We start from the raw sequence: 25,588 nt of genomic DNA on the forward strand, positions 1-25,588 counted from the left end.
CCCAGGTAGAATATTCAGGTTTAAATATGAGCATATTCGGTTTTTTTTTTTTTTTGTTTACATGGCCGTGCGTTACCGGGTTATTGCTAATATTCTGGTTTTGAACGGGTTATTGGCTGCATGTAAACGTAGTCACTGGCTCAATTCAAACGGGATCAACTTGAAAAAGTGACGGCAGGCCCGCATTGGTGCTCTGACTACAGTAAACCCCAGTGTCACCCTTGGATGCGCCTCTGCTGGTAGGGACCCCCCTAACGGACGCCCGAAGGTCCCTGGACCACGATTTGGGAACCCCTTTTACAGCTCGTCCTCCCTTTGCACCTCCTCAGTCCTCAGTAGTGACTTCAGCCTCGCTTGGAGGGGGAGGAGCAGGCTGGGAGGCGCTGCTCTGCTCCCATGTTGATGTTTGGTGTTTGCGAGGGTGGCAGCACTGACTGTGTGGAGAAGGACACAATGTGAACGGAGGTTTGTCGACTGGCCTGCCTTCACGCTTCTTGGGGAATGCTGCAACTTTTTGTCCGAAAATGCGGCTGAATGGTGAAGATTTCTGGTGATTATTCGCCGTGTTGCTGTGAGACACTTGGACATATGGCTACAAGGTGCTTGGTTCGCGTTGTGCGCAAAGACTCGTAGTGTCTGTCTCTGTGAGCGACCGCCGCCAGTCAGGATGCTGAAGCTCGTCTAGAACACCCCGTCGTGCGGTCTTTCTCTGGATTCCCCTTTTTTTAACCAAGTTCTTCATCGGCGACGAGGTGCCAATTTTAAACTCTTTTTTTTTTTTTTTTTTTTTACCCTTAAACTTCTAAAAATGGTGTTCTTTGCTTTGTCGTCGGCTCGTCACAAACCTGGATAACGAAAGGAGTAGCTAGTGACAACACCCCAGCACGACGACCAGCACTTTCCTTCGGTAAGGCAGCGCTTCAAATGTCGCTTCAGCAGGCAGAGCAGAAAAACACAGCCGGGGCTGTCGAAGTGCACACCCAAAGCTTCATTTGAGCTCCTCTTGAGTGCAAAAGTTAGAATACAACAGCCAAGTCAAAGCGTGTAGCTAGTTCTGTGAGTGGCCACCACCGAGCTAGCCTTTAATTGCAAAGTTTGCCAACGTGCTAACATTAACTTACCAGTTAGGTTATTTCATCAACTTGCTAGCCGTGTTAGCCTTAGCCGCATTTTAGATTGAGTTGAAATGCTAACCAGGTTGCTTGCTAACAAAAGCGCTATTAACGTTAAGGTAAGGTATGTGTTTGCTGCCAGTGAAGTTATTTGCCAAGTTTAGCTAACGACAGATTAGCTAAACTTGCTGTACTGACTTTATGTGTGGCTTCATCGAATTCACTGGAGGCTAGATGTATCTTTTAAAAGCTAGCTACATAACGTTCGATGTAGTGGAGGTGGTTGAAAGATATTATTAATATAAGGAAGTGTGCCATAATACCTTTTTTAACAAACACATTCACCCAGGCATTTGTCTGAAAAGTTGTGATCCTAGTCTGTAAACTCAACTGGTTTATTCTCTCCACAGAGGCACATCTGCCCCGGGATTTATTAAACTGGAGATTTGAATCAGCAATTGATGCATCTCGGGGTATCTGAGTCCATGAGAGAGTGTGAGTACAGCCAAATAAGCACTCGCAGCTCCACACCAATGGAGACCCCTTACAAGAAAAGGACCCCAAAGATGAGGAAGTGGGAGTCCTTCCCAGGTCTGAATAAATTTTACTGCAATGGGAGGATTATGATGGCCAAGCAGACAGGGGTTTTCTACCTCACCCTTGTCCTCATTCTCGTGACTTGTGGACTTTTCTTCACCTTTGAGTAAGTATTGCTGTATGATGTATGTTCAGTCTTTTTGTGCTTTCATCTGCTATTTACATGTCCACATTAACATTGTGGATTAGGGATTTTATTTCATGGGCTCAGCTGTCAGAGAAAAAGTTTAGATGTAGGTCAGTTATGTCACTGGCATCACTCTGGAGTGGGTGTATTTCCTATGATCTCCTCAGGGCTCAGGAGATGTCAGAACAAACTGGTTGCGGATTAGGCAGACTTCTCTTTTTTAAGAAGTAAGATATAAAATTTAAGGTATCTTTTAATAAAAGCAGTGTGTGTTTGCCAGGGGCTGCTGCTAATGTAAACTACTCTGTGGTGTGGATTTCCTTTTTTAATTTGCCCATGGTTTATACTTGCCCTTGCATGATGTATGCCTCTTTAAAAAAAGGGCAGACAGCCTTCTGTTCCATATTTACCATTGTTGTTTTTGCATGCTAGCCTTGGAGTTAGAGGGTCCCCTCCAACTCAAGGGCTTGTCTTTAAACCACTGTTGGCAAACATTAATTTAACTGGTGTCCTCGAGCAAGCTATGGAATCCTGACCAGTTGTAGGGTTGCTGTTCTGTAACTCATCCGGATGGCCAGGAATGGGATTGTATGTATATTGTGCAGTAATTTGACCTTAATTGTGACAATATGGTGACTTAGTAGAGGTTTACCTTACAATTTTTGTTTCAAATCAGTCACCCATGACTTTTAGAGTAGAGTTCATTGTGTCAGTCCACCTATGTGTGCCACTTGTACTCCCTTAATCACATTCCCAATAGCCCCAAAGGAGCCCTCTGTCTTTCTCCCACTCGTAGAATAACCTGTAATCAACAGACACTGTAATTCTCCACACTGTCTCATCCAGCCCTTCATCTTCACCTTGTCCCGGATGTCCTAGATTGGCCCACTGGGACCGAAATGCACGATACAGCATGTAGACTACAGACCTGAGCGCTGGAGTTTGTACCATGAGAGAGAGAGTGCATTGTTTCTCTCCTCATTAGGGTAATCACTCCTTCATCTGTCATTTCAGAAGCCCCATCTATACTAGATAAGAATCCTGCTCCATCATGAGATTTGTAGCTCAGTCGGACAGTCTTTATCAGGCTAAAGTGCTTCAGAGCCAGAGAATGCTTAATAGGCAAATATGTGCTGTGGTTTATTTGCTACTGTTCAATATCTGGACTGCAAAGATTCTTAATGATCTAGGAGTAAATCAAAAGACAGTGATTAGTTGATGAATGCATAATTAGTATGCACACAAGCACTATTATAACTAAACTGTTACTTTGTGATGTTTGTGTGTAAAACATTGTGTCCTCATATCGTTTAGAACATTTTGAAAGGACTTACTATAATATCCTTTTTATTTTCTAGAGATATGTATATTGTTAACACAATTAATTGATTAATCAATTTATCAACAGCAAAATAATCACAATAATTTTGACAATCGACTAATTGTTTTACTTATTTATTAAATGTCCCATGGCATGAAAATGTCACTTTAGGAGGTTTTTTAACATTAATATGAGTTCCCCCAGCCTGCCTATGGTCCCCCAGTGGCTAGAAATGGTGATAGGTGTAAACCGAGCCCTGGGTATCCTGCTCTGCCTTTGAGAAAATGAAAGCTCAGATTGGCCGATCTGGAATCTGCTCCTTATGAGGTCATAAGGAGCAAGGTTACCTCCCCTTTCTCTGTTTTGCCTGCCCAGAGAATTTGGCCTTCCCATGAGAGAGAGACATCATGGCTTTCAAATGAGCAAAGTGGCAGTTGGTCAAGGCCACACCCCCACCCTCCACCTTTCCCCACCTCTCTCCTCCTCAATAGCGGCTGTTCTCTGTATTTCCTTGTAATGTGAATATCTTTTAGACTGTTAGTCTGACAAAACAAGACTTTTAAAGATGTCACTTGGGGATCTTGTATACCTGTCCTATTCCAAACCACTGTCTGTTTTCTTTTTTGTATGCCCTGTGTGTGAAGTCCTTCAGAGACGCAATGCTACACGTCTATCAGCAGTGACCTCTGGACCACTTCATCTTTCAATACATTGTCACCTCAGCAGAGATACAGTCATAACCCATGACCAAAGGGCAGACTGCTAGAAAGAGGGGATTGCAGGCCAGAACTTCCAACCCTTTTTACTATGAAACAGTGGATACAAAATATTTAAATGGGAGGGAAACGTACTGCAGTGTCCATTATGGATATTCCGCAGCACCCACATGATGGAGGATGCCAGATGCTTCCTGATGATACCTCTCCCCCCTCAGATAGCTTAATTTCCTACACTGTGACCAGTCAATGAAACTGGGCCCAGCGTACTGTCCTGTTTGTTGTGACTACAGGAGACATTTTCAGGAACACCATGCAACCACAAAGCCACTTTTCAGCTTAGCACTGTCCTCCCTGTTCAACTGTCGTTGCCCCCAGGCTGACCGAGTCATACTGGCTTTCCTCTCTCTCACTGTCTCCCCCCATCCTACTACCATCAGCGGAAAGGAGACATTTATCGGACAGGGCGATAGTCAGCAGACCTGCACATTGGCTTCTGTTGTCATTAACTGTGATGCTTTTCGATTGGATGTGTTTTTCTAACCCCACTCGCCAGTTGCCAGCATAGTGGAGAACAGCTCCTCATTCAGTTTTGTAAGGGCCTCTTCTGTCTTTTGAATTGCCTCTGTATCTTATTATGGTATTTCAAATTAGGCTGTGTTATGGTGACACCTGGTCCGTATCTGTTTAAAGATGAAGTTCTGCTTTGTCCAGAAGGAGTCAACAGATGGCGAGTGTTTAAGGATGGAGCCATGCACAGAACGTTTACCAGAGATCTTTCTACATCTCCATATTTCCTTTTGCTTGTTTTTTTTGTCTGTCTGAGGGGTGCTCGGCCATGCACAATAAACTCTTGTTAGCGACCGGCAGACTTTGGTCTGTTTATTATTCTGATGCTGGCTCCCCGAAGACGTCCATGTGTGCTGCTGTTGCACATGTAGCCTTCTCTCCCTTATATCTTGTAAAAGTTAACTCAGGCAGATGTTTGAAGTGGTGTTCTGTTATGCTGTTTTGTTTGCTGTGAAAATGGATCTTAAGAACCACAGTTTTGGACAGAGAGAAGGCTTAACACTTTGGATTTAGTTGTATTTGAGGTGGACAAAAACATAAGATGTAATGCACTAGTTATCAGTTATTGGGCTGTGACACTGGTGAAGCAGTGAATAGTGGCTACACGTGTGTTGATTATTGAAGGACCTTCATGAGGAAATGTGAGGATTTGCTTATTTTCTTTGTCACATATGATAGAAACATTTACATCTAATCTAATTTTCATACATTTGTCGCCCGCAGCTCTTTCACTGGTAAAAGTGAAATCCTAATCTTCTTATTTCTTGCAAACTGTACTGCAACATTTTGATACTTAAAGGTCCAATGTGTAGGAATTTCTCCCATCTAGCGTTGAGATCATACATTGCAATCAACTCTCTTGCACCACGTAGTTCAAAGTACGTATTACAGCTACGGTAGCCTTCACGCTTCAAAAAGACGGTCTCTTGCTCTTTTTCTGGGCGAAGAAGAAGACTCCAGTTCCTGAAATTTGGATTTTGAATATGTGTGGTCAGGGGCCGGGAAGCTATGACACCCATTAGCAGCACTTGTGAGTGTATCATGTGACAGCGAAAAACGCGAAAGGCGGAGCAGTATGTCATGTATGTCCCTTACTGGCTAAACTATTTCAAGATGGCGCATGAATATGGAGCGTCTACCCCAGTTCATGCGAATGCAAATGTAACATTTCAAGCCAAAAGGAATACTTGGAATTGATGGTGATGGTAAATATTCATGAAAAAGGACAAGTTTGTGAACGGGTAACACAGATTTTGATAATGAACAACTAAACACGTTACACACTGGACCTTTTTAAAGTGATGACATTGCACATACAGTACTACTACTACTACTACATTTCACTCGGAACGGAGTAGAAATGTTCATATTCTCCAATTAAAAACCACTGAAACCTAAGTCTCTTGTGAGGAGGAGATCAGGGCAGCACATTGACTTGATATAGGCATACTGTATGTAGGCTACAGCCCGTTCCAGTGATAGAAGAATGCATTTGGCTTTGATTTAAGTGTCCTGCATGTTTAGTCACATCTTATTTATGTCCTTCAGTAAATCTACCTGGGGTTGTGGGCTGCCTGACAGGCTTAATTCAGAAGGAAATTATTTGTGTGCACAGAGTACAACAAGACTGTTCAGTCACATTAACTTACCAAAATAAAACTTTCTGCTCTAAAACATTTGGACATAATGTTTACTCTAAGTGTCAAGTTTTTTTAAACAATGACCTTTTTTTTTTTTTTCTGCTTGCCGGTAGTTTTTAAATACTACTACAGTTTATTGCAAAATAACAAAAAGGACGGCAGTTGCATCAAAAGTTTTTAAAAGCCTCTGAAGTCCTCCATTTTTGGCCAGAATAATTACAGCAATACTGGTTTGTGGGAAGTTGTCTCAGCCGCTTTTTGGCTGTTGGAGAGATTGATTTGCAGAAATCCTGGTTTGACTCAGAAAATTGTGACCGAGTTTGGTAGGTGGTTTGCTACAATGATCCTGTCATAAGTGCCATCAGATGGTTTTTGCTTATAAAGAAGACAGATGGGTTCCTACTTGCAAACTTGCATTAACTTAACACGGAAATGTCTTAAGAAAGCTTGATGAATAATCCAGTTGAAACAGTGTATCAGGTGTTTTGATTATTATGTAGTTTTACAAGTCAGGCGTCTTTCATATTGGGGGTTCTTACTCTCTGGTCACATCCATTTTGCACCTGCCTAATGACAATCTGCATTTGTACAAGTCATGATTTTGGATCGTCAGGATAGAGAGATAGGTTGCCTGAATGTGAATGTGTGCCCCCTTCATAAACCTCTAAGTATGCGATTAGGATCGACTAAAAGCTCAGCAGTTTTTTTTTAAGCATGATTAAACTTTGCTGTGAAAAGGGAGACAAGGTGAAGGATGGGTATGAAGAAAGCATTATGGCTACTGAGTTTTTATTTATTTATTTTTTTTATTTATCACTATGGTCTGTTGTACATTTTGTACGATTTGTACATTAACAAAGACTAAGGGTCTTAATGTTTTTTGAATCCACATAGTATTATTGGCCTTCTCCCCTTTATATACAACCGTATTTGTGCTGGTTTTTCAACTGTCATGTAGATCATCCCACAAGATGCTGTCTAGTCTTGTGATAAATTATCTTCAAGTACTTTTTAGAGTGTCCCTTTGCATTAGCAGGTAATCCTGTTAACAGTCCTCATGCTTTTGGAGGTTGTTGAAAAGAAACTGCTCAGATATTGTAATCAAACAACCCTACTTTAAGCTGACATAGGCTAATCGTGGGTTTAATAAAGTGGCCTCTTAAGAACACTAAATATACAAATAGGCAGAGTTGAAGTTCCTTAGAAGTGGTCTTTGGTCATCTCTTGTGAATAAAAAGAAATCCCTTATACCTCATTAAAGATATATGGTTAAGGCATCTGCAAGATAAATTCTAAATTTGTAGTGTGATTCCTCTCCCTGACTAGCTCTGAGCCTTCAATCGACCCAGCACCCTCTGTTTGTCACACAGCTTTCCTGTGCTAGCACATTCACTCTCTGTGCCAGGAGTAATTGAGAGCATGGCACGTGTTGGAAGGTTATGCTAACGGATTTGGAGATTTCTTAGATGCACACACGACCACTGCAGTCCTCTGTGGCACCTGTCCGAAAGGTGGCTGGAAATCATGATTCCATGAAGTAGTCTGGGCAAAAGTAAAAATATTTGCAAAAGCATGTCATGCTCAGTTGTTTGATTGACAAATGACTTGGCCTACAGCTACAAGGAGGTCCATGCTCTGCCCTTGCTTGCCATCAAAATGTAATAAAAGACAAAGCTGACCAAGCTTGTCAATGTAGCCCAGATGAGTAATGGGACTTTAGTGAGATGCCACAAAGCCAAGTGCTTCAAATGCATTTTTAACGCAACGTTAAGCACATTTTAAACATGTTCAAATATTTGTGCTGCATCACTGTTGAGTAATATCTCTTGGTAAACTATATCTCTTCTCAAGCAAGTACTGAGGAGAATTGCAGGCCCAGATGCTGTGTATGTTGGAGGATGGATGATCTACTGTTTGACAGACCTTTTTCTGAAGCTCACAGGGTATTGATCACCTTCAAAGCTGTATGGCTGACGAAGGAAGTAAACAAGGGTGCAGTTTATCTCAGGTGACACTGAAAGGACAGCCATTGAGCAGTGCTGTGAGCTTCACATAGTTGCATCAAGCGGAGATGAAAGTCCCCCAAGCTTAACTCCCAGCTGAGTTTTAAAAAACTGGCTGGCATCATAAGAGGATTTAGTGGGAAATGTGATAACGGTAATCTGGATTGGATTGTTGTTGAGATTAGTGCGCCCTTTGGGAGGCAAATGAGTAGGAAAACCTCGGGAGACCCTATTGAGGTAGAAAGATTACCTTTGGTATTCTGTTGAAATAATGAATATGTCCCACACAGAGGACATTTGCTGAAAATAATACCAGAATTTAGCGGGTTGACAGTACTAGCTGCTTTTATGTTCAGTTCAATTTATATTCATTATTCCTATTGGCATGATGATGTTTGTTACGCCTAGAGATAGAAAGTTGTGTCATGAAACATATTTCCCTTGGGACAATATTGTGTACTTAGAATTAAAATATTTTTGTTGGAATCAAATTGTGTTTTTACAGGACTCTTTTCCTTCCTGTGCTTGTTTAGTGAGACGTCTAAATAAACTAGAGACCAATTTGAGTGGGCACTCGTACAGATTGGTTCTATACGATTATTCCCATGCTAAACAGAGGTGTCACAATTTTGATTCTAAATTGAAAATCTATCAATGAGCTTTGTAAATAACCACTAATGATCTGTTGATCTCTACGCATAAACACTCAATAGTCTAACGATGGCATAGCCGTCAATGCTGAAAATAATGTATTGTTTAAATCGGATTGAATCGAATCGTGACCATAAAATTGAAAGTCAAATTGAATCATGGATTTGGAGAATCATGACACCCCAACTAAACATTGATTGATTTTAATCTGCCTGCCCCATTTCTTGTTTGAGAATTTCAATGCTGAGTTAAGTTTAAGTTGGCTTTGGCTGAGATATCTAGCAACTTGAGTCTATAATTGAGTCTTTGTGGTCCTCAACCTTTGGGATTTACTAAAATAGCAAAGTTTTAAGTGTTTTGTTTGTCTGGAGAATGTAAAGCTCATGTTTTTTTATTAGATTGTGCATGGATTAACTTCTTTTAAGTTTAAGTTGGGTTACCTTTTTCTTACTTAAAGGTCCCATGGCATGAAAATTTTCACTTTGAGTTTTTTTTTTAACATTAATATGAGTTCCCACAGCCTGCCTATGGTCCCCCAGTGGCTAGAAATGGCGAGAGGTGTAAACCGAGCCCTGGATATCCTGCTCTGCCTTTGAGAAAATGAAAGCTCAGATTGGCCGATCTGGAATCTTGTTCCTTATGAGGTCATAAGGAGCAAGGTTACCTCCCCTTTCTCTGCTTTGCCCGCCCAGAGAATTTGGCCCACCCATGAGAGAGAGAGACATCATGGCTTTCAAACGAGCAAAGTGGCAGTTGGTCAAGGCTGCACACCCCCCTCTTTCCTCCTCCTCAATAGCTAAAGACAGAAATGGCACATTCTAAGAAAAGCTCATTGTGGGGCTGGCTCTAGTGGCTGTAATTCTGCACCACGGCTGAATTCCGGGAAAGAGACTTCAGATACAGTATTAGGGGACCACTAAGGCCTATATAAAAGCATCCAAAGAGCACCATGTCATGGGACCTTTAATGAAAAGTCTATTATTTACATTGTTGCATTGGAATCTATGAGAATCGTGAAACTTGGAAACACAATTTGGGCACATTATGCCTAAGGAAGAATATGGAATTAAAAATGTCTGTCTAAACCATGTTTAGAGAACATGGAGAATGTGTCAATATTGGTCCCTCAAATACTTTAATTTGGCCATGGGATTCAAAACCAGTAGTGTATTACATAATCTGATCCGCTAACTTTTCTCTGAAACAGGCTCAACTGTGCCAAGTGCTGCTGGCAGTGACACTGTGACATCCCCCCAGTGAAATGAAATAATGAAGCAATGAGCATTCCTTATTTAAATACAAAGCAAACATTAGGTTTTGCTTATGTCAACATAATGTGTTCTGCTGCTGCCATCATCACATCATCCTCTGATTAAAGTCCATTAGTCATTCTGCATTATGCTACTCTTTGCGCTACAGTGACATGCATTAATATATCTTGCAGATGCCTTAACCATATCTCATTATGGCGTTTGCCCCAGGAATTAGCTATCATGGTTTTATTGCACTTCCTTCAGCAGTCAATAATTCACACAGAGTAATCTCTGAATTTGGCTTTACGTACAGTCAATGTTCGTACACATGATTTGTTTTGTTGACCGGTTACTCCAGGAATTTGAGTGAGTTGGAAAACAGTTTTGACAATCATTCCAAGATGAGTTCTTTTTGATATTTTCCATTCTGAATGTTTGGTTGACTTTAAGATGATTCCACAATAACCAATGATAGCTCTGCCTGCCCAGAGTTCTCTGTATATAATCTGTACATTGGCTTTTTAGGGTATGGTGTGTCAGTGTGAAGAGCATAGATTTCAGTTTTGTTACTTCATTGAGTATTGGTCTGAGTCTCTACAGTCATTCATAGCTAGGCCTATATTTTCTAGATATTTGTTGTTTTAGGCCTAAATAAAATTTTTTTTATATATATATATATATATATATATATATATATATATATATATATATATATATATATATATATATATAAAGCGTACTTAAAATCCAATGTTCCAGCCTACATAGTTACTGTCCTGGGGTGTCATTTATAAAAAGAAGTGTACGTACGCCCAAAAGCCCAAAATGGCGTACGCCAACAAAATTCAGATTTATAAAACCGTGCGTATGCACATCTACAAGCAATATTCCTTTTATAAATCACAGATTACCCACAAGTGTGTGTACGTGAATCAGCCTCTTATTCTGCCCTGTACATGCCCATTTTTAACCATAAATAGTCAATGCAAAGCACCTCATGAATGCTGATCAGTATGTTAATGACCCTGGCAGTTGTTCTTTCGTTATGCTGAATCATGACGACTGGCGGGGAAAAAGCAAAAAACTTCTCAGACGGTGGTGAATTGCTGCAAATTGAATGATAAATTTGGCCTGTTCTCACACAGTGTAGGGAAACCTGATCTATAGACTGCCTATATTAATAATACCGTCCAAAACGACAGGCATTTCGGCACTCGGGGACCGCTTCAATATACCAGACCTATGTGATAAGATTTAACAGAACCATTTATTTTAGGCTATCCAAACAAGCCTTAGTGATGATGTTGAAGATTATATATAATATTTATATAAAACACAGCTGTCTGACATTTACCTCTGAAAACAGTTGATTGCCCCCAGAGTGGCGAGGACCAGTATTTGGACCGGGATGGCATGGTTTCGGTGCGTTGCCCTCTCTACTGGACCCAATTCAGTACATACACTCACCTAAAGGATTATTAGGACCACCTGTAAGATTTCTCGTTAATGCAATTATCTAATCAACCAATCACACGGCAGCTGCTTCAATGCATTTAGGGGTGTGGTCCAGGTCTAGACAATCTCCTGAACTCCAAACTGAATGTCAGAATGCGAAAGAAAGGTGATCTAAGCAACTTTGAGCGTGGCATGCTTGTTGGTGCCATTGGGCTGGTTTGAGTATTTCACAATCTGGTCAGTTACTGGGATTTTCACACAACCATTTCAAAGGTTTACAAAGAATGGTCTGAAAAAGGAAAAACATCCAGTATGCTGCAGTAGGGCTGGGCGATATGGACCAAAAGTCATATCCCGATATATTTTGGCTGAATATCGATATACGATATATATCCCGATATTTTTTTCCGCAAAGTGAGAGCAAATGTTCAGTCAAAGCCAAAATCAAATATGACATGTCACAAGTAGTTTCATAGAGACAGTTGCAAAATCACTTCTCCGTGAACCATCACCTTATTGGTGGAAGGTTTGTGTGTCTCTGTGAACCTGAGGGCTGTGTTGTCCTTTGTTCTCTCCCAAGGCAAAGTGGTCTCAGGTGAGGGGCCAGACAAAGAATGGTTCAAAAACCCCAATGAAGAAGCAAGGTAGAGATGGAGTGACCCTGCCCGGAGGAAGCCCGGGGCCCCTAGCCAGGCCCAGACGGCGGGCTGCCGGGCGAGCGCCTGGTGGCCGGGTTTGCCATACAGCCCGAACAAGCTACGTGGCTCCCATCTCCAGCCCATGGGCCCACCACCTGTGGGAGGAACCGTTGGGGTCGGGTGCGATGCCACATGGGTGGCAGTGAAGGTCAGGGGCCTCGACGGACCAGACCCGGGCGGCAGACGCTGGCTCTGGGGAAACGTCAAAGGAGCCGAACTGGTGCGGGAGGTGGAGCGCCACCGTTAGATCTGGTGGGGCTTACCTCACGCACAGTCTTTCTGGAACCATACTCCTGGATAGGGGTTGGACTTTTTCTTCTCCGGAGTTGCCCAGGGTGTGAGGCGCCGGGCGGGTGTGGGGATACTCAAGCCCCGGCTGAGCGCCGCTGTGTTGGAGTTTACCCGGTGGACGAGAGGGTCGCCTCCCTACCTGACTGTTGTTTGTGCATAACCAAACAGGAGTTCGGAGTATTTTCGGCCTTCTTGAGATCCACTGAGTCCTGCATGGGGCTCCAAACTCCATTGTTATGCTGAAGGACTTCAACGCACACGTGGGCAATGATGGAGACACCTGGAGAGGCGTGATTGGGAGGAACGGCCTCCTGATCTAAACCAGAGTGGTTGTTTGTTGTTGGACTTCTGTGCTAGTCATGGATTGTCTATAACGAACACCATGTTCGAACATAGGGATGCTCATAAGTGTACCTGGTACCAGAGCACCCTAGGCCAAGGTCAATGATCGATTTCATAATTGTTTCATCTGATCTGAGGCCGTATGTTTTGGACACTGGGTGAAGAGAGGGGCAGAGCTGTCAACCGATCACCATCTGGTGGTGAGTTGGGTCAGGGGTGGGGAAGACTCTGGACAGACCTGGTAAGCCCAAACGTGTGCGGGTAAATTGGGAACGTCTGGAGGAGGCCCCTGTCCGACAGACTTTCAACTCACACCTCCGGGCGGAGCTTTTCGTGCATCCCTGTGGAGGCTGGGGGCATTGAACCCGAGGGACAATGTTCAAAGTTTCCATTGCTGAAGCTGCGAGGATCTTAGGTGCCTCAAGGGGCGGTAACCCACGAACACCGTGGTGGACACCAGTGGTCAGGGAAGCCGTCCGATTGAAGAAGGAGTCCTTCCGGGATATGTTATCTCGGAGGACTCCGGAGGCAGTTGCAGGGTACCACCTGGGCTGCAGCCTCTGCCGTGAAAGAGGCAAAGCAGCGGGTGTGGGAGAAGTTTGGAGAAGACATGGAGAAGGACTTTCGGTCGGCACCAAAGTGTTTCTGGAAAACTGTTCGCCACCTCAGGAGGGGGAAGGGGAACCATCCAAGCTGTGTACAGTAAGGATGGGACACTGTTGACCTCCACTGAGGATCACTTTGAGGAACTCCTGAACAATCCTCTATGTTAGAGGCAGAGCTGGAGGATAACGGGGATTGTCATTTCCCAGGCGGAAGTCACTGATGTAGTCAAACAACTACACAGTGGCAAAGCCCCGGGATTGATGAGATCCGTCCAGAAATGCTCAAGGCTCTGGGTGTGGAGGGGTTGTCCTGGTTGACACGCCTCTTCAACATTGCGTGGAAGTCTGGGACGGTGCCAAAGGAGTGGCAGACTGGGGTGGTGGTTCCTCTTTTTTAAAAAGGGGGACCAGAGGGTGTGCCAATTATAGGGGTATCACACTTCTCAGCCTCCCTGGTAAAGTCTACTCCAAGGTGCTGGAAAGGAGGGTTCGGCCGATAGTCGAACCTCGGGTTGAGGAGGAACAATGCGGATTCCGTTGGTCCAACGGACCAGCTCTTCACTTCCTGGAGGGAGCCTGGGAGTATGCCCAACCGGGTTGTGTTTTGTGGATTTGGAGAAGGCGTGGGAGATACTGTGGGAGGTGCTGCGGGAGTTGGGGTGAGGGGGTTCTACTCAGGGCCATCCAATCTCTGTATGACCAAAGTGAGAGCTGTGTCCGGGTTCTCGGTAGTAAGTCGGACTCGTTTCAGGTGAGGGTTGGCCTCCGCCAGGGCTGGTTTGTAATATTTTATGGACAGGATATCGAGGCGTAGTCGGGTGGGAGGGGTTGCAGTTTGGTGGGCTGGGGATCTCATCGCTGCTCTTTGCAGATGATGTGGTCCTGATGGCATCATCGGCCTCGCGACCTTCAGCACTCACTGGATCGGGTTCGCAACCGAGTGTCAAGCGGTTGGGATGAGGATCAGCACCTCTAAATCGGAGGCCATGGTTCTCAGCAGGAAACCGATGGAATGCCTTCTCCAGGTAGGGAATGAGTCCTTACCCCAAGTGAAGGAGTTCAAGTACCTTGGGGTTTTGTTCGCAGTGAGGGGACAATGGAGCGGAGATTGGTCGGAGAATCGGGCGCAAAAGTGCGGTATTGCATTCAATCTATCGCACCGCCAGGACGAAAAGAGAGCTGAGCCAGAAGGCAAAGCTCGATCTACCGGTCAGTTTTCGTTCCTACCCTCACCTATGGTCATGAAGGCTGGGTCATGACCGAAAGAACGAGATCCAGGGTACAAGCGGCCGAAATGGGTTTCCTCAGGAGGGTGGCTGGCGTCTCCCCTTAGAGATGGGGTGAGAAGCTCAGTCATCCGTGAGGAGCTCGGAGAGCCGGGCATCTGGTAAGGATGCCCCCTGGGCAAAGGCACGCCCAGCTGGGAGGAGGCCTGGGAAGACCCAGGACTAGGTGGAGGGATTATATCTCCAACCTGGCCTGGGAACGCCGATCCCCCAGTCGGAGCTGGTTAATGTTGCTCGAGAAAGGGAAGTTTGGGGTCCCCTGTTGAGCTGCTCCCGCAGCGACCCGACAATTAAGCGGACGAAGATGGATGGATGGAGTTGCAAAATCAAATAAATAATAAACCGGTTTCTTCACCTGGTTCATGATTAAATGCTCAGCTGTTCAAATAACAATAAAATGTAAACCTAAATACTGTATAACAGGAGTACCTTTTTGAAATCAAAGCTCCATATTTGTGATTCGTTCCAAAGGTCAATTAAGCTTTTGATATTAATATAATCTACTTTGTTCAAAATGTAATGCCTCATGCCTGTAAGCCTAGGTTTATAGTCCCATTCTTCCACTTGATACTGCTTCCACTTAAGTAAACTAAAAGATGAACTATCGACTACAAAACAAAGAAACTAATTAATGTGTTAATACAAAGAATATTTATTATGATCGGTTCACAGATCTGAGTCCAAACGGAAACTTCACCCTTCTGAACTAAGAGTTTCTGCTTCAAGGTGAAGTTTAAAACAGACTGAAATGTCCAGGCTCATTCCTCCACTATTTATTTCTGTATGTATTTATGCGTTACATGTCATTTTAACGGGCACTGAGCTCCAGATCCTGCAGCTGCAGACGGTCTCTGCTGCCCCGCTGTAGCTTCTCTCCGTCCGCCTGCCGCCGGCAAACTTAGATATCGACATACAGGTCGTCCTGGACTACGTGTAAGATCCTACCGATCACCACTCTGTCTTTGGCTGGTCCGATTTGGATCAGCGGGGACCGAGCGCAGCAGCGAGGCAAAGCTGTGTTTTTCCCGGGGGAAGAGACGCTGCGGCCGGCCACGGAGCTCTCCGCCTCCCGCTGCCGCCGGAGCTCAGGTTGCTGGTCGAAGGCGGCATACATAATCATAAAACACATTGTCACCTGTTAAATGTTATTCATTGCTGTTTGTTCTTTTCATTTCCTCTATCGAACATCATTAAGCAGTACAAAAGTCCGGCATCTTTAGCGTTGATCTGAATGCTTCGCACCCCTGTTCCAAGATGGCGGCGGTTTTGACGTATGTTTAGAACCTCAAGGCGACATCTGTGTATATATCTATGGGAGCAAGGATCACATTTGAACTATATCGATATATGCGATATGGTCTAATTCCATATCTCATTTAAAAATATATCGATATATTTTTAATATCGATATATCGCCCAGCCCTATGCTGCAGTCCTGTGGGAGAAAATGCCTTGTTGATGCTAGAGGTCAGAGGAGAATGGGCTGACTAATTCAAGCTGATAGAAGAACAAATTTGATTCAAATAACCACTTGTTACAACCGAGGTATGCAGCAAAGCATTTGTGAAGCCACAACATGAACAACCTTGAGGCAGATGGGCTACACCAGCAGAAGACCCCACCGGGTACCATTCATCTCCACTAAAAATAGGAAAGTGAGGCTACAATTTGCAGGAGCTCACCAAAATTGGACAGTTGAAGACTGTAAAAATGTTGCCTGGTCTGATGAGTCTCGATTTCTGTTGAGACATTCCGATGGTAGAGTCAGAATTTGGCGTAAACAGAATGATAACATGGATCCGTCATGCCTTGTTACCACTGGGCAGGCTGGTGGTGGTGGTGTAATGGTGTGGGGGATGTTTTCTTGGCACGTTTTAGGCCCTTTAGTACCGATTGGGCATTGTTTAAATGCCACAGCCTACCTGAGCATTGTTTCTGACCATGTCCATCCCTTTATGACCACCATGTACCCATCCTCTGATGGCTACTTCCAGCAGGATAATGCATCATGTCACAAAGCTCCTTCACTCCGTAGCGGACAATGTGACGGTGAGACAGCGCTGATTAAAACATTAATAATGCATTTTTATTAAAGATTTGAGTTGGATTTTACAAGGTGTTTATGGAACAAGTATCACTCAGTACAAGTGCAAATAGCACTGCATGTGCGCGAGGCATCAATACTTGAACATATTAAGACTAATCGTTATTCCCACATTTGCTTTCTGCAGTCTGACTTAAGTTCACCACCTCACCATCGGCATCACCTATTCCCATTGTCTCCAAAATGTGCGTACGCATAGGTCAGAGTTTGCGTGGAGGACCGCACATTCTCCCGTCAGTTTTGTTTTTTTATAAATCACAACCTTTGCGTGGGAAGTGGCATATGCACATTTTCAGCCCCGTTTTGTACGTACGCCACGTTTATAAATGAGACCCCTGCTGATTGAAAACTAAGAAATGTATGACTATGCCTAGACCAAAGGAACATATAAAGACGTCCCCCACCTTAGTCCTCAACTCTGTGGTCAGCACCCAGTGACAATGTAAGTCTTGGCACCATTTCTGAATGAAATCTAACAATAATTCAGTCTCCATCCTCATCAACCAAATTTTTTGTTGGGACATTTAAAAGGACTGTAATAGGGCAGGGCGATACGGCCTAAAAAAAAAATTCCGATTGGTTGACAAAAATGACAAAATTATATAATACTGCTATATATTCAACAACAACAAAACGGATGCGTGAGATAAAGCTGTTTCCACACATACAGGTAATTCACTTCTCGTTCCTCACTAAAAGTTCAAATCATTAACTTTATCACGCAACCTTGCCCCTATTTTCACCTGTAGCTAAACCTACATTAACATCCCATGGTCTCATGAATGTAGCATACATGTCGCAAGCTCCTTCATAGTAACTAGCGGTAAAAAAACGTTGAAGAGCTCCATGCTACAGAGCGGCGATTGCTAGTTGTTTAAAGCTGCTACAGACCTCTGTCGCAGCTCGGTCGTATCGGCGGCATTTAGTAGATGTGTTTAGCTGCAACAGGGTTCCTCAACACCACCTCTGGTGGTCCACATGGTGCTCCGTCAGGTCAGCTGTAGCTGGTGGTTCAGTTTTCTGAAAATAGGTGAGACTCAGCCAGGGACAGAGCACCGTGAGCTGCCGGTCGTTTCGGCAGAGATTACGGTTAAGTAAGTAATGAAACAACTAGTTAAGAAAAGAACTAATGTTACTCCCTGTCACTGTCATGTTGTTTGTGTATCTCTTATGGCAAACGGGGAGCGCCGGAGGGTGGGCTGAGCCCGTTCGGAGCCACGGGAGCCCAGAGGGGAGCGTCGGTGGATGTTAAGGAGAAAACCGATTTTCATTTTAACAAATCGACGTTAACTACACATTCGAGTTAATCGATAAAAACGATTTTATCGCCCAGCCCTAGACTGTAATGAATGTCATAATGCTGTCTGTGTCTTGTCTCTCTTTTTTTTCTTTTCTTTTTTTCTTCCTTGGAGGCTTCAGCTCACTCATGTGGCTGTTTCCAGGGTAACCACATTTCCTTTCGGAATTTACCATGTCTGACATTGGATACTGTCTGTCTCCATGGCAACAAAGCCCCTAAAGTCCCAGTTCAATATAATATGAGTATCAAACTAAAAGGAAAATGAAGATGTAACTATGGAAATGTCCAGTTCCTTGTTAATATTTGCTTGTCTCCTTAAAAGGAAAACATGTTTGTGGAAATTGCTCGTTTTCTTCACTGCTCATGTTTAGTGACTGATAAAAATGTATTCCCTGGGACATTGTCTATATGGGGATCTCTAACCTGGCAATATATTGCCTACCTGCAGCTCGTCCACATATCTCTATGGATCCATGACGGTAGAAGAGGCAGGCTTGATGTTACATCTATCCTCCCTCTCTAATGGCTTCAGTGTTTAATCTCTGTCCTTTTCTACCGACCTGTCACTTTTTATCACACACGACTGCCTTTTCATTATGTTCCTGATGTCCGACACATTGAGACACCGCTCCTGAGGAAGGAGGCAGCGGTTTGTGCTCCTCCCTCAGCAATCTCTATCATCACTTGCCAGATGACAAGTTTTGAAAGATGTTTTCATGAAAGAGAGCGCATAGCTCTAGCTTTCCCTGCAGAAAGTGAGAACATGCAGGTCATTCACACGATTCTGTGAATTTGTAGCTCTAAATGACATTTGCATATATTTGGCATATCAGTGGGGGCCTTGACTTTCTCATTGCTTACTTCAAAACTAATCAAATCTTAGCTTCGGGTTAATTGTTACAAATGTAGCACGCTCACTCAAGTTCTGCCAAGCCTTTTACAACTGCAGTGACTTCCCATTAGCCTCTCTAGTTGGTGGATTCATTAATATGATGTGTGACCAATCAGACAAAATAGAGGACAGATTGAATGGGTAGATGAATAGATGTCGGATAATGACATCAGACTTCTGCTTTTCTGGGGCAGATGCAAACAGACTGTGCCAAGCTGAGGACTATACCCTTCTAAAAGCTCCACCAAGGTTTCCCTGATTTTATTTTTGTTATTCATTATTGAAAATGTTTAATGAATTTGTAAAATTAATCTGGCTCTTTATAATTTATTTAAATAAATACAACAATAGGAAAAGAAATAATTTTTCCAGACATTTTCATGGTGTAGATACAGAGAGGACTGTTCAGATATTTTGGCCAGCAGGAACTTTGCACAAATGAAAAAACATCATAACATTAAACACCAATCCGATCCTCCAGGCTTTAATGTGGATATTTATGTTTAAGTAATAGCCAACAGAACAGTGGGTTGTGTTTGCTATATTATGATGATTATTCATTTTTCATGCATTTACCCCTCCAGACAGGAAACAAAAAACGGATTTCTTTCCCTGAATGACTGGAGTAGTCATCTCTTTGCAGCAGTTCTTAAGGAATTGTCCTCTCAGCACTGCCTAAATGGTCAGAAATCTTCTTGCATTCTCTTGTAATTTGTTTTCTTTCTGCCAGTTGAAGCAAACTGACCTTTCTGAAAACATACGTTTTGTTTCTTCTTTGGCAGTAGAGCAACCAGCTCTTTGCAAGGTAAATCTCAGTTGTGACCGTTGCTTATTATTGATCACTGATCTAAGGCCTATTTTTTTCTTCTTTGTATAACGTAGTCTACATTACCAAAACATTACTGTTGCAATAGTGATATGCAAAAGTAATATTATGAGACAATACACTTACTTGGTTGTATAATCATGTCTGCTATATGTAATGCAGTGTGGTATGCATTTGGAAACGCATAGCACCCCAAAGGATACATTCAACATGTCTAATGTTAGCTGCCAAAGTATTTTAATAGGCAGCAACAGAGCTTCTTTCTATCTAAACAATGGCAGCAATATTTGGAAGATTCTAAGCAGAAATATGGTCTGTAGCACTGCTTCAGCCAGAGATGGGAATATGCCCCTTATTAGATTGCAATCACAGGACACGGTGCTGAATGATGTCTCCACCCAGCCCAGTTCAGAAGACTGAAGCTGGGGAAGAATCACAAATGGAATGGAAAATGGATGCCCGGTTAGCAAGCATCTAACATAAGTTGTGTATATGGAACATTGTCACAGTAAGTGTCCAGTACAATGACCCTCCAGGCGAGTTTTTAACTGGAGAAATGTTTGTGCTGCACAGTGTTGTCCTGCCTGCAGCCCCCTGCTGATGTCCCAGACAACCTAGTGTTTTTTGCTTAGTTCAGTCTCACTCCAGATGTAGAGAAGCAGCGGGACTGGCCAGTGTCCACTCAGATGGGATAATGGCATGCATTGATCTGATTCAGATATATTTTATTTAAATAAAAACATGTAGTGAACTGGCTTACTCAGCTTACAAGTAGGGTGTATATTTAAAGCACCTGAGAATATGGCATAATGCCAGCCACTTGTGTTTTATAAAACATTTGCAATACATTTGTAAGCCTTTGTGTTCTTTGCTTGTGTGTCAAGTGTTGGCTGACCTTTCCCCCTGCCTGAAGGACTGTCATCTCCAGCAGTTAAGGTGAAAGCAGGGAGTGTGTGCATATAATGCTAGATCCCTAATTAGCTCAGATCACCAAATCTAAGTAAATGCTCCAGGTCCATATTCACATCCTCCCAATTTGCTATTATTGATGGACTCCAACATGGCAATCCTAAATATAGTTTGGCTTGCTTTATCAGAATAAATGCTGTTGGCATAGATCCAAGGTGTTACCATCTGAAGGCTATTTAGATGTGGGATAGTGATACGATGTCCATCAGCAATCTAGCATATTTCTTGGGGGGAAAAAACCTCATACTGCCTTGATACATTTAAAGTGCTCATATTATGCTTTTTAGCTTTTTCCCTTTACTTTATTGTGTTATATATCTTTTTTTTGTGCATGTTATAGGTTTACAAAGTGAAAAAGCGGAGAGCTCAACACACAGGGTGAAAAGAGGAGCTGCAGCAATGTGCAGTACAACAAATATATGTTTTTTTTTTAAAATTAAACCACAAACTTATTCTGGTGCAACCTCTAAATACAATTATGAACCTGAAAATGAGCATAATATAAGCACTTTAAAGAAGGGCTGTAAAGTGTGACATTTTTGTAAAAAATGAACAAATAAAAGCTTTAGTGCAGCATTTCTGTAACATTAGTTATAAAATGGGGTTGAATCATTGAATGGTTGGCAACCACAATGGTTGACCTCTGTTGCTTTATTATAGCTATCACTGTCACTTTAAGAATCCTCAGCGTTCATGATCTGTAGTCATCGTTTCGCTGCATTGATTTTTAAATGGCAGTCAATCATGTAGTGCAGTCCAGTGCACTTAGTGAATAGCGGTAATGCCTATCCCACCAACCAGCTTCGTCTTTTTTGTTCATCATTCAATGTATTTCAGCCTCCTTGCAAAACAAACGGTGCTTCTCCTGCAAGAGTCAGTAATGCATTACATACAATAACTAATCACCTATACTTGCACTTAAAGAGCCACTTTCGGGATGGACCAATATAAAGTACTCAAATTATTCTAAACATTTGCTCTAAAGTCACTTGATAAAACTATTTGATACATATTTTCAGCACACAAAAAAGGGGTCAAAACTTAAAGGGGGGTTTGCATATGGCTCTTTATTTCAATAGATGAGTTGATGAACAACAGCCTTGGCTCAACTCACAGTACTATTTTGCATTTCTCAACAGCATCCCTGAAGACATATGGTTACCCCATGTTCATTTAATTTACCTTGTGTGGAAAGGGACATCTTGGCCGACTCCAAACTCAATCCAATAGACCAGAGACAAACAAATGAAATGGGATGTGGCAGCCTGTGCCCCACCTCTATGGGAATAAATGTGATTTACAGTAATAACCTCCTGCACCGTTGGACGTTTAATGGGATTATGCTAAATTATCTCAATAGAACAGATTACAACACAGAGGACTGACCCTTCTGTATATCCACTTACTGTTCATTAAGCAACAAGTCGCAGGTATTAACACTTCTTAAACATTACAGTACTGAGTACCATTCAGTGTTTTGTACAGGCTTGTTGTGTACACATTTATGCTTGAAAGAGCAGGTTGTATTTGGGCAGACAGACATATACCCCTAAGGCCATTGGCTGAAGTTTGTCCAGTAATCCTCGAAGACTCTGAACTTTCAGGTTTTTACTACTTTACTACTAGCATTACTGGTCAGGCAGAACCCTGTGTCTCTTCCTGTCTGCTATTTTCTTATTTCTCTTTGTTTCTCTTTCTCTTCCTGTCCTACCAGTTGTCCGTTCCTGGCGCTGCAGTTGACCCCAGTTATCCCAGTCATAGGCGGTGTGCTGTTTCTGTTTGTTTTGGGGACACTCCTGAGAACCAGCTTCAGTGACCCAGGGGTGCTGCCCAGGGCCACCCCAGATGAAGCAGCTGACCTGGAGAGACAAATAGGTAAGACTCTAATTTAATTATTTTAAATATGAAAAATGGGCATGAAAATCGATTTATTAAGGCTTTCTTTGTTTGCATCTGCATTTTGGTGTTTCTCCTGCCTTCTTTTCTCACTATTTCTGTATTCTCTGACCACCCCTGTTTATCATTTTACCCTCTATTTTCAGTTATTGTATTTTGAATCCCCAGGCTCTTCCACCCTGTCTAAGCCTGTGGTTACGTTTATCTTAGATACTGTATTTGTAAAGTTGAAGAACATGCTATTATTTCATTTTCAGTGGGAAACATACATGTGTACAGACAAGGCTAGCAGCAGCGCCACGTCAGACATGTTTCTGGTGTGCAAAGACAGAAAACGCCACGCAGCCGCCACGCAACTGACACGCAACAGAAACGCCACCCTCACGCCACGCAGGCAGTTTGCAGGAGGTCTTTGCCTTTTCATGAGATTCATATAGAGAAATCAAATAAATAATTTGATGTAATGAATTGCATTAAACCCCAGTATCTGGATGCAGCCCCTGTTCAAATGTAGCAGATTGTATTACCAATGCAATTTCATAGCTAGTATCTAGTAAAACATTGAGAATTAGAAGTTGTCAAATGGCCATTCAAGGCTTCATTTTCTCTACAATTTACACTATATTTGAGAAATCTCAATATATCTATGAAAATGGATGTGATGCATTCCGCATCAGAGTTATTGATATGCTCTGAAGTATTTACATTTTGTTTTGATGTTTTTATTATAAATTAGAGCTATTGATAACTTGCTTGCTTGCTAACTTAATTCATCAAAGCAAATGTTGAAAGATGATATAAAAGCAGTTGAGAATTTGTATGAAGCCACTGCATAAATGCAACAATCAGCCATGACAGAAGTTGCTACAAGTGTAATACCTTGGTCAGAGTGAGGTCTGTTTCAGAGGAGGTTAGGAGACAATCAAGGGCACTTTAGATTGGAATTTACCCTGGAAATGTCAGTTTAGTAAATTGCGGGACTGAATTGCCAGTCTCCAAAAGTATTCTGGTGCCCTGTAGCTAAATGGATTAGCACCACTTTACTCAATGGTTTAACTTTTTAAACCCTCTTTCTGAAACCCCCTTTAAAGTTTTGGTCCTTTTTGTATTTGGAATGTGAAGCTTTTATTTTCTAGCGATGGTCCTTTCCATGCTTCAGGCCAGTGGGGCCTCATTAAACAAACTGGACTGGCTTAATTAATCTCATTAAGAGACTTAAAAGCTTTTGGAAGGAAGGCAAAGTACAGAGAGCTTGGAGCAGTGGGCTGAAACGGCACTGTGCAAAAGTACCATGCTTTATTGGCAAGCATTTTTTCAGAGGATAAACAAATTCAAGACTGAAAATATGAACAATGTTGACCTAAATACCACACTCTGCCCCCCTCTCTACCATCATTTCATCCCAATTAGCTTTTCTGCTGTGCATTTTCATGCAAAGCAATTGGCTGTTTCTAAACTGGAATCTCTTGTTAACAGCCTAAGGATTTTTTTGTCATGTTGCTGCTTGCCTGTAGCTGAATCTGTGTGTTCACAGGTGGTGATACGATAGAACAGATTGGCGTCTTCCTAAAGGAACATTTTGTGTGTTTTTTCTTTTCTTTTTTCAGTTGATCGCAACATTTTTCTCACTAGCTCAATTGCTGAGATGTGTGTTTGCAGGGACTTGACACAACTTTGCAATGGAGTCCAGGGCATCACTAATGCATGCATTCAGACAGATGTTCAAAAAAGTCCAAGAAAGGGTTCAGATGAATTAGGTTAAACTTGTTTCAATTGTAGAATGGCTTGTAGTTGACATGCCCTTAGGTATCTGTAGTCTTTCCCTGAAACATCCACATCCAATCCAATGGCTGCCAGTAGACTAATAGACTGCTTCAGTGTTGGCGCCATTATTGGTCCCATTATCTTCCATTTGAGAGAACCTGGCTTGTAATAGCATGAGCATTTTATACACAAACAAACGCACACTCATAAATACTTCAGGGGGGTTGTATCCATCAGCTAGGAATGTTAGATTTAAGCTAGTTGTAAAGGTCACTGCATTTTCCCACCGCTAGTAAAAAAGGTAGAAACCTTTATTTCATAGAGTTGCTTATTGCACTCTTGCTCTTTCTTCTTGTTCTCTTTCTTTCTGTCAGTCTGTCAATCTTTGTAGTTTAGTGTCTCTACTTAGACCTCCCATTGCTCTTTCTAGTCAAACCACCTCCTCGGTTTTCTTAGTCCAGATCTGTGCAGTGCTGTTTGGTTCAAGCCGTGGCGTGGCAGCTTGACATGCAAGACATTAGTAGCACATCTGTTAGCTCTTAGCCTGATCATCCAACCCCATCCCCAGCCCCAACACCAACCAGCCTCACAATGTGTTCTAGGAAGAAACGTGTGTGCTTTTTCTATTTTTTATGTCTCCCTTCTTCTCTCTTTTTACCACTTGTATTTTCATGTTGCCAGTTTGTCTTGACGCAGTCATGCAAATGCATGGCTCTTTATCACTTGGGGCTTTGTTTCCCATATGCTCAGTTGCGTTTTTGATTTGCAATTTGATGTACAGCTAGGCTCAAGTTTGACACCGCTCTTATTGATCTATTGACTAAACAATGGGGGACCTAATGTCTGTGCAGTATGAGATATCAATGTATCTCATGCTCCCTGTACTCCAGGAGGGAAAGCTGATAGCTAGGCCTCTGCTGTCATCATTGTGAGCAGATACCTCTGATGTCTGCCAAATGTCTGTGAAAAGAAGGTGTGTGTGTGTGTGTGTGTGTGTGTGTGTGTGTGTGTGTGTGTGTGTGTGTGTGTGTGTGTGTGGTCTGAAGTATAGCCTACCTCAAACAAAATCAAATATGACATGTTTAAATCATATGAAACATAATTCGGAATGCGTCATCTTCATTCTCAGTGTCTTAACACTCTACAGTGTATTCCTAATGCAGCAGAAAT

At 42.6% G+C, this 25,588-nt stretch overlaps 1 protein-coding gene across 4 annotated transcripts in view; it reads left to right on the top strand.

The window, feature by feature from the left end:
* Positions 1 to 281: 281 nt before the first annotated feature.
* Positions 282 to 25,588, top strand: part of zdhhc14 (zDHHC palmitoyltransferase 14) — a 56,938-nt gene continuing 31,631 nt past the window's right edge. For 2 of the 4 annotated variants that reach the window (XM_028566224.1, XM_028566227.1), the window contains exons 1-3: positions 282 to 907; positions 1,523 to 1,815; positions 22,473 to 22,633. In XM_028566224.1, the coding sequence (XP_028422025.1) occupies positions 1,574 to 1,815; positions 22,473 to 22,633 (403 nt within the window). In that variant the 5' untranslated portion in view covers positions 282 to 907; positions 1,523 to 1,573. The other 2 variants (XM_028566226.1, XM_028566225.1) reach the window with 2 other exon arrangements.

This window comes from Perca flavescens, chromosome 20 (assembly GCF_004354835.1).
Source record: "Perca flavescens isolate YP-PL-M2 chromosome 20, PFLA_1.0, whole genome shotgun sequence".
Classification (NCBI taxonomy): domain Eukaryota; kingdom Metazoa; phylum Chordata; class Actinopteri; order Perciformes; family Percidae; genus Perca; species Perca flavescens.